Consider the following 12,653-nt stretch of genomic DNA (forward strand, 5'->3'; position numbering starts at 1 on the left):
GGTAAACAGTAAGACTTACCACAAACTCGAAGACGAACGTGAGCGTTTCCCTGGTATGCACAATGTCGTGTAGGGTGACGATGTTGGCGTGCTTGAGCTCTTTGAGCAGTGACGCCTCCCTGATGGCGGTGAATGGCGCGCCTTCTTCTTCTTGCAATCGGATCTCTTTCAGTGCTACCACTTGTTGCGTTAAACTGGGGAGAAAATAAATTATGAAAAAAGTCACATTATACATAGGGTTGTTTCTATACCTCGATTAGCTCCAGAATTAGAAATAGCAATTAATCTCGCGGTTGAATTCCGCGGTCAGAATACTAACAAAACGTTTAAAATTAACTGTGTAGGTACTAGATAGGTAGTTTATTTATAAATTTTTTTAAACAAGTATTTCGCATTTCCCAATATTTTGATTCATATTGCAAACATTTATTAATTCATTCAATCATTTATGTATTTATTTATTTACAAGCGAATCTTCTGTACATAAATCAATGTTTATGTCCATCATGTGCATTGTGTTGGGTTAAACAATACATATTACGTATGCTCATGTTTTATATGTTTATAGATATATATACAATAGTAGTAGCTCTTTAAAATATTATTGTTAAACGATGTTAATTCATTTTATCTCATAGGGTATAGACTTTCTACCATTTAACTACCCAGTAAATATCCAATATGTGCCATAAAATCTTTATGATGCCAGACAAATTTACGCTTTAAAATGCCACTGGAAAACTATAAATGTTAATTTAATTGCGTATCGTAAAAACGCATTTCAAATCTAAACGTTTTATGCAGAATGCGATTTCTTCATTTATATTCATGTGCAAATAAAACATACCTACAAATATAACTTCAAAATGCTAATAATTTACTCGGTCATTGACCTTGTATGCAATAATTAATTCATTAAATCTAAACTTACTATATCGCGCTGGATTTATTTCGGTAATCCACTAATGGGGCTGAAATCAGTTCTCGCGTGCGCAGTGAACCTACTCGTTTAATCTCTATTTATTGGAACTAGATTGAATTAACCTTTCATATGTGTGGGGGACTGGTGGTCAAAATAGCGAGTTCAACATCGGTTGTGCAATATAGGGTAGAAAAATCGTTCTCGAAAAACAACTACAAATTCGTTAAGGATCCTTATCAACTTATCATGGTTAGACAAGAGGTTATTAATTATCCTGAAGTTGTATTAGATTTTAACAAGAGCCGTTGCGGTATATGAATATGTACTATAGAACATACTCGTATACAGGTGACAACACACGTTTTTCCGCGTAATATATACTGGTCCCTAAAAGTTGTTTTTCTACTCGTCGACTGTAATGGTTGAATTAAGATTTCATATACCAAACAATAATTGCGTACTTTTCGTACTCCCTACTCAGTGCGCTACTACTAATGCGTTGTAGTCAAAAACAAACAATAAAAAATAACCAATCACGTGCCGCCGCGCTCCCATAGAAAAGACTAAACGGGGGACTTTCGCGCGTTTATGTCTTTTGTACTACATTTTTGTGTACTGAGATACTTGTCAATTATCATCAATTATTTAGGTTTTATAGAAAAAATATTTTAGATGACTCGTAGAAAAAGTATTGTATACAAGTGATATAATCAAATCACATAAATAAACTATTTCTCACACTTTTTCGTGGTTAATACGCTTTTCCGCTTAGACGAGTTTTTAATGTGCTTACTTCTGAAAAGTAATTATATGTAGTAATGTGTGTAATGTATGTATGTAAATAAGGGACCGCAGTCGATGCAATATCAGTCACAATATTAGTCCACAATTCGACTGTTCAAATTCCTCGCTTTGCTTACCCCGTTTGCCTGAAATCCAGAGTCCACTCGAATACCTGCGTATAAGGTATGCTGACTAACCAATGTGAACGCAATGTTGATTTGCCTGAATTTTACAAGCGCTCTGGCCAGAATCGGTGAGTAACCAGAATCCAGCCTCTTCATAAGGGACTGTTTTCATAAAAACAGTAACCTAGTAATCTTTTTTATAAGTTTTTTCTTTACATTTGATACGCTTATTTTAATGACAAGAAGCGCTATATTCTGACATAGGGTACGATACGTTATAGTCCAAAGATTGGCTTCTTCCAACTTTTTTTTTAAAGGCGGCAATGCTAACTTACCTACAAAACTAAAGGCCAATGACGGTACTTCAAAGGGCCAATACCTATACCCTAACACAAAAGGCCGATGCTACAAATACGCGTTAATATTCAGGCCTTCAATTGCTCAAATTCCTTATAGAAACACTCGCCTAAAACGTGGAGCGCGCTCGAATACATAAGCAATCAGCCATACAGTATGAGTGCAATGTTAACACTGCTGAATTTTACACGCCGACCCAGGAACAGCCAGAAAGGTCAGAGTTGAGGCTCGACATAGGGCTACCACGGGCCCGTTTCTCGAATGGTATTAGTCTAATATTATTGGTAGGTATGTTGCCATGGTAACCCAAACGACTTGACAGTTCGTGGACTAATATTATTAGTCTAATACCGTCCGAGAAATGGGCCCCAGACGTAGAATCTTACATGATAGTTGTCGGAAATTTTCATCGTTTGTCAAATGCGACATAATTTTTTAAAGGTACATAGTTATGCAGTTACTTATTTGTGATTGACAGATAGTTTTAATAATACATTCCATATTCCACCTTGTTGTAATTTAATGAATAGGCAGATGACATTTGTCATTATTGTATCATAAATTGAATCCGTCAACTGTCTATTATTAAAAACCATAATATCAATATTACAATTACCATAGGATTTTGTTTACTTTGAGATAGAAAACCAAATGTGTAGATTAGACTTGCTTAGAAATAGGTACACGATACGATATTATGTCGTTCAACCGTTATGTCGTTGCCATTTAACAATAACAAAGAGAATTTATATAGGTAGGTTTTGTTTCGATTTGGAGTGGATTGAACGACTCAATGTTTATAATTGATATCTGAATAATCTACCTCAATCCAGCGGCTGTTTCGACATTTCGCTCAGAAACGTTAGGTAATTTTAATAATAAAGTAAAGTTAGCTCACGAGATAACCGACATGTGGCATGTTGACTCGACGGTCATTGTTCCGATAGTCGTGTCAGCGAACGGTCTCATAGCGAAGTCTCGACCACCACCTAAAGAGACTCTCGCTGTGTGGCTGGATCAAGGGTCAGATGCAGGAGGCGGTAATCTTGGACACGGCGCGTATAGTACGTCGGTTCCTGTCTCTGCGGCCCTGACCACCGGCAGCGTGGGCCCTGCCCCGCTTCTGGTCGCAGCCTAGGTTAGGTTTTTTATAATATGTTTATAAGTGTTTTGTATGTATAACTTTTTGTATTTTAATTTTATATGCATATTATAAAAACCTAGCCTAAGATGAATGATAAATACCGAAAGCAAGTAAAGTTACATACAGGGATTTCGTCAGCACTTACGTCATTGTGAATTGGTACCCTAGACGGGTCTGGAACGGCAAAGCCTTCACAAGAGCAACAATGTACTTTCATTCATACTTCATTTCTTGTTCACAAGGCACAGGACCGTGAATATGGCATGAAGTGTTCCCGAACGTACGTACGTACAACGTTAATGAGCTAGAAACTAACCAAATTGTATTTTGTTGTATTCATGGCCTCGGAAACTTTCAGTCCTTTGTGTGGAACTTTACCATGTACAGGAATGCGGTGTGAGGGGGGTATAAATCACTTTGAGAATAGTTTGGGTTAGAGATGGGCCGAGTATTCGGTGTACGGCATATTGAGCAAGATTACCAATTTTCGTATTCGGCCGAATTATTCGGTTAAATAATAAATAAATAAGTAAATAATACAGGACATCCTTACACGAAATTGACTAAGGGCGGTTGCTTAATCACACCACTACTAACTAGCGTTTTATATCATACGCGTACGCGGTTGTAAGCTCGTATATATCAAATGTAGGGAAAAGTAACGCGCGTGTAAGCGCATAAAAACCAAATGTAAGGAAATGTAACACGCGTGTGTAAGCTCGTAACGCCGAAACGCCCGCAGAAAAATACGCTAGTCTGAAACCGCCCTAAGCCCCACAGTCGGTGTTGGCCTAACGTTAATTAGAATTGACCGTTAACCATTACAAATTGAACCATAAACACATTACAGTTCATGGTTCAATCTGTAATGTTTAGTGATCAATTTTAATTAACATTCGGCCAACACTGCCGACAGTAAGTTCAATCTAGAAGGCTTTTCTTGAGTACTCAGACAGTGATATATATAATATACAAATACTTAAATACATAGAAACCACCCATGACTCGAAACAAATATCTCACAAATAAATGTCCTTACCGGGATTAGAATCCAGGTCCATGGGCTTCATGAGTTTATAGGCAGGGTCACTGACACGACAAGGTCAAACCGGTCGTCAAATGTTTGTCTTATTGCAACACTGTAAAATGTACATAAGCTCCTCTAGCATTTTTTATTAATTATCTTCAATCAAGTTACTTTTTCCCGTTGTCATTAAAACATGAGACTTGTTGAATCCAAAGGATGTTTTAATTACTTATTTGGAGAGAGTAGAAAAAAAAATCCCTTGCCTTTTGGCTTGTTTGTTTCTAACCTAGGAAGCGATTAATTTGGCCGAATATTTGGTTCGGTAAGATCTGAGCTAACTCGTTTTCGGCAAACTCTATATTCGGCCCATCTCTTTGTATTGAGTGATTAGTTCGTGTGTTCACAAAGTTCAAAAATGCTCTGGGGAGAGACACGATTGATAAATGTTGACCTTTTGGGCGTCTGAAAATAGATGCTGAATACCAGTTGTGTAATGGAACGGGGTTGTCTCTGGATAAATAGAGGATGGTAATCGGATTTCATTGACGTTACGTCCCAAACTTTGGATGAATATGTAAGCATTTAAGATGTACTGTGTCGACTACTTTTAGGCGTTTTTTTGCTATTATTATCGTGTACTTTTCAGGAACTCTTATGGACCTGTGGCTATTTAACGATACATGACCGTTATTTTTAATCGACTTCAAAAAGTTGAGGAGCTATTCATTCATCGTAATCTTTTATTTTAATATTATTTTTAAATATTTGTAGGTATTCTAAAAATATGGATTCCCGTAACATTATCTTAAACTAAGAACTAACTTTACTATACTAAATTCAGCGTCAGATTCCAGCCAGAGTATTTTTATTAACTTTTTTCCAATTTTTTTAGGTCTAAAGCTCTTAAACTTAAACAAAAATATAACTAGAGATTTATCAAATTCATTTCTACATTCACTACCAGCGACCCTTTAGGCAGGATCTCTGTTTGTAGATGCTTTTCGTTACAAAGCGGAAAAAACGTATAATCGGCTAAAATCGTATCGCGCAGCTCGCGCTGGCACTGAATGCGTTAATCTAAAATAAGAGAGTAAATATATTCCGTAAATATTATATACATACACGTAATATACGTATGTCTTAATAAAGTGTTTCTTTCTTTCCTCTATCTCATCCATCTCGCTTTTCGGATCCCATTCCCTTAATCACTTAACTTCGCACATAAAACAAACATTTATATTCAAATCCTCCCGCAACACGTTTCGTTTTACATATGCCTGTGACGTCAGACGTGCTTCTTACATAACGAATACAAAGGTATGTGTTATGCTGCTATGTGTCTTTAGTGAAAAGATTTAGTTTAAGATGTTTTCCAATTAAGCATTATACTCGATGCGAAAGTTAATATGTAATCCTGTATAGTTTATTTTACCTGACTACGGCAAAGGCAAAATAAAGTTAATTTATGATTTTGGCCTTTTCATACATTTTGGCTGATTAGATGTCGATGTTTTTGTTTTCTATGGAAAAGCCAAAAATTTCGAGGCTGGTCCCGTAGTGAAATCAGCTCGATTTAACGAGTAAAATCAAGCCCTGCATTTAAAGCCCCATGGTGGGAAACATACTGTGTATATTTTACAAATAAGGCTGTGTTCCACCAGAGATGTGCAAGGATGCGTAGCGAGGGATGTGTTTGGAAAGAACCAATAGAAAATTGCCGATTAGAGCTCCGCTGAGCGAGGATAGATAAATGAAGTGACTCTATTGATTTTTGAAAAACATCCCTCGGTACGCAAGTACGCATCCTCGCACATTTCTGGCGACCACGCAGCCTAATGGTGATCGAATACAACAATGGTTTCAACAGCGTCTCTGATTATCTATAAACCTCTCATTTGTGGTCACTATCCTGTCAAACCTTGTGCTAAACTCTCTGTGAGGCTATTTTCAAACCATTTTCAAAACGGCCAAGCCTGCTCTAAAGTTGTTATTAATCGGGATGGCATCATACAAGAGCGCGACAACATGCACACAGCCTAATTAGTACGAGCTTAGTTTGAGGCATGCGAGCCTACAGTACCGGGGATGATTGCTTGACGTTGCATGGAGTTTAACGGCATTAAGGCAGATTACTGAATGTCAGCATAGTACCTAAACAGACTGGCGAATTACTTGCAAACAGATGAGAAGTGCAAGCAATTATAGGATGACTTATAGCGAATCGTTTGCGCGGTTAGCATTCACGTGCTTAAGTTTAAGGATAGATAACTAAACATTATTTCACACGTACTTTATGCCATCACCAGAAAAAAGGTTCAACTTTATTGAGCTAAAATGTCACTTGTGATCAGGATGGTATTATGCACGCGGCTACACGAAGATAGCTTAATTAGTCGGGCTTAGTTGACGAGTTCTAGCTTCGTTCATTTATGTACATTACTGAATTAATCTAATTTGTACAGATTTAAGTAATAGTCTATTAGAAAGTGATCCGCATAAAAATTATATATGGATATGTGCGCGCTATGTTATACAATTTTAGAAACCTGACCACAACACCATATTTAACGCTAGAATGGCCTGACTGATTCAGTTCATACAACGATAGGCAATTATTATCCAAGTTAACTTGGATAAACTTGGATAATAATTGCTTAGTTATAATTATTATTACTACTTCTACGCGAGCAAAGTCGAGACAGTCTAATATTGCATACGTAGTAACAGTAACTATCCACCTTATTCATAAATTTTTAGAAGCCACATTAATTTAATTCATGTTTTATCCCTTTCTTTCAAATATTTTCTTTCATGTCAAAATAACGTATTATGATTTAATTGAGGTTTGTAGCGCGTTAATGAATAATGCCATCCATCAGTCATTATCTATGGTAAGCTGCAAGCAGTAGCAGCCTTTGAATATGTAACAAAAGGCATACGATAATGATTACAATCAATAGAGGAATGCCATCAAGCTACCATAACGGCCGGTAACATTGAATTTGATTGAATGGTTACATTGTTGCCAGATTACAATACGGCGGACGTCACGAGTACTGTCCACAAGTTCAGTGCTGCATGCTACGCGTGCGTCATTCATGCATATACAATTGTTATTATTATTAAAACTAGGTTTTCAATGTCCTTAAGTAATTTCCTGTCAGCGAACGGTCTCATAGCGAAGAGTCTCGACCAACACCTAGAGAGACTCTCGCTGGGTGGCTGGATCAAGGGTCAGATGCAGAAGGCGGTAATCTTGGACACGGCGCGTATAGTACGTCGGTTCCTTTCTCTGCGGCCGTGACCACCGGCAGCTTGGGCCCTGCCCCGCTGGTGGCGGCACCCTAGGTTAGGTTTTTTATAATGTGTTTATATGTATTTTGTATTGTTTTGTTTTTATATTTTACTTTTATATTCATATTATAAATAATGTAACCTAAGATTTTAAACGAATAAAGGAAATAATAATATAATGTAATCTGTATTATGAAATAAATATATCTAAATCTAATGTTATCGCCCGCCTGTCTTAGCGTTTTTCCCGGTTGTATCCTAAAGGAGTCCGGGGTTCGCTTTACCCCGGTGAGTTATTCTCTAATGAATTGCTAAACTTTTGTAGTGAACAATGCTGGGAATGTGTAGATATGCAGATGTTACCAACGGACACGTTTACGTACATCAGTGAGGCGCACGGTTGCAAGCGCTGGCTGGACCACTGTGTGGTGACTAATGCAGCGCGTCCCGCGGTACTTAATGTGTCAGTGTTACATAACGTTTACTGGTCCGATCATTATCCATTGTTAATTGAATGCAATTATAATTTAGTTAAACCTAAAATTTGTATTCCACAATTTACGCGCAGTAAAGTAGTTTGGGGTGAAAGAGATTGTGTACAAATCGAAAACTTTACAAATTATTGTAACTCGAAATTTAAAAATGTAAATTTTCCTGCCGAGTTTTGTGACTGTGCCGATAAAATGTGCTGTGATGACTCGCACAAGCAGGTTCTGCAAAATATGTACTTAAATATTATATCTGTTCTAAAGGAGGGTGCTGAGCTTAGTCATAACAGCACTACTTATAAAAAACGTAGGCACATAACAGGTTGGAATAGATATGTCAGCGACGCTCACCGTGAGGCTCGGTTTTGGTACTTATGGTGGATATCGTACGGTAAACCAGCTTATGGGTTTGTTTATGATAAAATGCACGAATCGAAAAAGGTATTTAAATCAAAGCTTAAATACTGCCAAGAGCACGAACAAGATATTAAAATGGACATCTTAGCTAAAAACCATACGAATAGAGATTTTAACAAATTTTGGAAAAACACTAACAAATTCAACATTAAGTCGAGTCTTCCGGTGAGCGTGGCTGGCATACACGAATTGAGCGGTATTGCTAACGCTTTTAAAGACCATTTTACTGTTACTTCACCGCTACCCCAGTCAACAGAGACGCTCGAGACGGAGGACCAAGTGGTAACTCCCAGTATAAGATTCTCAGCGAAGCAAGTGGCTTCTAAGATTAAATACATGGTTAGAGGGAAATCTCCAGGCCACGATGGCCTCAGTGTCGAGCATCTCAAGTACGCTGGAAGTCACCTGCCTAGAGTTCTATCTCTTTTCTTTAACATGTGTATTAGCCATAGTTACTTGCCGGAAGATTTAATGCATACTATTGTAGTTCCTATTGTAAAGAATAGAACGGGAGACGCTTCTGACATATCCAATTACAGGCCTATATCGCTTGCCACGATTGTGGCTAAGGTACTGGATGGTTTGCTTGACGACGTGCTGGGAAACCATTTGAACATTCATGATGCTCAGTTTGGCTTTAGGCCGGGCTTATCTACTGAAAGCGCAGTGTTGTGTCTCAAGCAGACTGTCCATTACTACACCACTCGTAAGACGCCAGTCTTCGCCTGCTTCTTGGATCTGTCAAAAGCTTTTGACATGGTGGCATATGACAAGCTATGGCATAAGTTACGCGAACGTACCAGCGTACCTCGTGAGGTCACAGCTTTATTTAAATATTGGTACGGCCACCAGTCGAATACTGTAAAATGGGCCGACGTGCACTCTGACGTGTATAGGATGAACTGCGGGGTTAGGCAAGGGGGGTTGAGCTCACCTAAGCTGTTCAATCTATACATGAACGAGCTAATCGAGGAGCTCAGCAGTACCTATGTCGGATGTCACGTAGACGGGGTGTATGTTAATAACCTCAGCTACGCGGATGATATGGTGCTGCTGAGCCCCTCGGTTGGTGCACTGCAGAGATTGGTGAAGACATGTGAATCATATGCAGTTGCCCATGGGTTGAGGTACAATACGTCGAAAAGCGAGGTAATGCAATTTAAAGCAGGACCAAAATCATACAAAATGACACCTGTTACCCTTTGTGGTACCGCTTTAAAAGTTGTACAGAAGTTTAAGTACCTTGGCCACTGGGTAACAGAAAACATGTCAGATAATGATGACATGGAGAGGGAGCGCAGGGCGTTGTGTGTTCGTAGTAACATGCTGGCCCGCAGATTTGCTCGTTGTAGTACTGAAGTGAAGTTAACGCTTTTTAAAGCATACTGCCAAACATTCTACACGTGCAATCTGTGGGTCAATTTCACGCAGCGGGCATACAACGCACTGCGCGTGCAATACAATAACGCGTTTAGAGTGCTGTTTGGGCTGCCGCGTTACTGCAGTGCGTCAACTATGTTTGCTGAGGCGCACACTGATAGTTTTGACGCAATAGTTAGAAAGCGGTGTGCGTCATTACTAAACCGTCTTCGCAGTAGCCCAAACAGTATTCTAAGCGTGCTGGCGCAGCGCTGGGACTCGCCTTTGTTCGCGCGCTGGGTACGGCTGCACGCGCCGCCGCTCGCCGCACCGCGCCGCTTTTAATTAATGTTTATTATTATTTTTATTTTTGTTTGTTGTTATAGGTGTCACTAACATAGATTTATAAGTTTTACTGTGCTATGTACTAACACTAATATGGATTGTATTATTCGAATTAAAATATTGAATTGAATTGAATTGAATTGAATTTAGCAGCCTATTCCCAAGAACTGGCTTATGCTAGTTTTTACTCAAGAACAAGAATTTACTCAGAGTACCTAATAAAAATCGATCATTTATCAAAAATCACGTTTAACCGTCAGAAGTTAAATATTTTGTCTCTACTAGTTATGTTAAAATATCATAGAAAACATAAAACAAAATTGTAAAAAAGTTATCAAGATTTAAACCTGAATATCACTTCCTGCCTATCCTGGACAAACATACTTAGATATAGGAGTCCAACTTCAGTCGATAGATTCATTGATGTATCAGTAAGATACATTGATTCGCTTTTTATTTCAAAAGATAACCCGTGAAACTTCTACAGCATCACACAATCTGTGAACCATTTTATAGCCCCAGGGAAACGACCTGAAAGGACCAAGGGCTTGCGGAGTCCACCGGGTTTGCAAAAAGTTCGCAGCCTGGTCCGATTGCGTGCGAGCCTCCGACCGCTCTCGCCGCGCCGGGTTTTATACCTTTTGTTGGATTGAGTTTTGTTTTTCGTATACAAAGTACACACTATTTTTCGAATGGAATATTTTTTTAAACTATGTGTACGTTTTGCTGTTGTGATAGCTTTACTGGAAGAGGATGGAAGAGGATTTTAGCATAGCCTCTTGACGACCAGCGTCCTACCCGTAGTACATAGGCCCCAATCAAACTGACTTGTTGTCAACTTGGCAAAGTTAAATCTAAGCTGGCATATTTTGAAACCCCGTCATCAGAAGGATAGAAACAAACTTTACTCACATACACATGGCACATATTTTAACATTTCCCTTAGAATATACTCACGATAAATATAAAAACCTACGCCAGATACAGGGTAAAGTGAAAGACGTAAGTAATACAAAATAGGCGTTTCCGACTTAGCAGATGAGATACTCGTACAATGCTTTAACTTATTGCCGTTCATTTGTCGTGTAGAGTGCTTCCTAGCGGGCATTTAATAAATAGGGAAAGATCGGATAAAACATGGATGAGGGATTTCTGCACTTATGTGTTGTTTGATTCGACCAAGATTATTTGTTGTAGATGGATTAGTTTTATGGCAGAGTGGAAGAAAAGGGGGAGGGAAATGTTACATAAAACATTTCTGCAAAGAAAAACCTTTTACGATCAAGAAAAAGAAATCGTACCCAGCTTTAAAAGAAGTCATTGCCTTAAGTATGGGTTATGTGCAATTTACCTACCAATGCATGTTATATCTTAGGTATATATGGCTTGAATACAGATTGGGTTTGAAATCTTAATTTAAATCTTAGACCAAAGAGTTGGGTTATTAGACCATAAGTTGTGCATGTGCATTTCTTTTTTTGCTGAGGCCAATTCGCCTTTGTATGCATTTTGTTTTGTACATCATTATATTAAAAGTAAAGAAAATGTGATTACTTACTTGCTATACCCTTTATAAACCGTGGCGTAGGATCCCTCCCCGAGCTGCTCCAGCTTTATGTAGGCTTCGGATTTGCCGAACGGAGAGTCACCCTGCCGGCAAAAAATACCCGTTTATCACTGGAGCCTAAAAAGCCTGCAATTTATGAGGCATCTGCTGGTTGCCAAGCTGTTTTTTGATATTATCATTTGATTCATTGACATTATATAATAAAACAATGTAAACGTATTAAGTAAATCGTTCGTGTATTTTGTGTAAAATGCCTACGCTTCTGGACGTTTAAAAAAATTGTACCGACATTTTTTTTGTTTACGCGTGTTTAAAAGTAATAGGTCTTAATAGTAGATTGTTAACCAAGGGTGGAAAGTGAACCATATCACCCGAGATATTTTGACGTTCTAACAAAGTGAGAGCGCTAATAGTTCGAGGGTGAGATGGTTACTTTTACCCGCATTAAACACTCTACTTTTCACTTCGACTATGAGGAAATGAGGAAAGTCAAACACAAGAAATGTAAGTTGACTGGAATTGGCACCATTTACATTTTGCACAGGCTCTTTATGTTTGTGTTAAATATACTCAAGATTTTTTTGTGCAATTAGAAGTACTATATATTACACTGTTTCCAATTACCCGCCGTTCACAATTCCCCCACTATCCCCTAAGGGTCCGACTGGACTACGGAACCCTGAAAATAGTTCTTACTTTTAATATATTGATATCTTATTTACTTGGAGCGTATCTATATTTAATTACAAGTGAGATGCACGGGAGTATGATAACAAAATGAGATCAAATTGTCACAATTTGTAAGTTCAAATTGGCTTCCAGTAC

The 12,653-nt window shown here is 38.3% G+C and overlaps 1 protein-coding gene across 4 annotated transcripts in view; it reads right to left on the reverse strand.

The window, feature by feature from the left end:
- Positions 1–12,653, reverse strand: part of LOC133523368 (cyclin-dependent kinase 14) — a 136,692-nt gene that overhangs the window by 11,821 nt on the left and 112,218 nt on the right. For all 4 annotated transcript variants that reach the window (XM_061858892.1, XM_061858890.1, XM_061858893.1 and 1 more), the window contains exons 5-6: positions 11,820–11,911; positions 20–194 (exon numbers count right to left, since the gene is read on the reverse strand). In XM_061858892.1, the coding sequence (XP_061714876.1) occupies positions 20–194; positions 11,820–11,911 (267 nt within the window). The remainder of the gene's footprint in view (positions 1–19; positions 195–11,819; positions 11,912–12,653) is intronic.

The sequence above is a fragment of the Cydia pomonella genome, chromosome 12 (genome assembly GCF_033807575.1).
Source record: "Cydia pomonella isolate Wapato2018A chromosome 12, ilCydPomo1, whole genome shotgun sequence".
Taxonomy (NCBI): domain Eukaryota; kingdom Metazoa; phylum Arthropoda; class Insecta; order Lepidoptera; family Tortricidae; genus Cydia; species Cydia pomonella.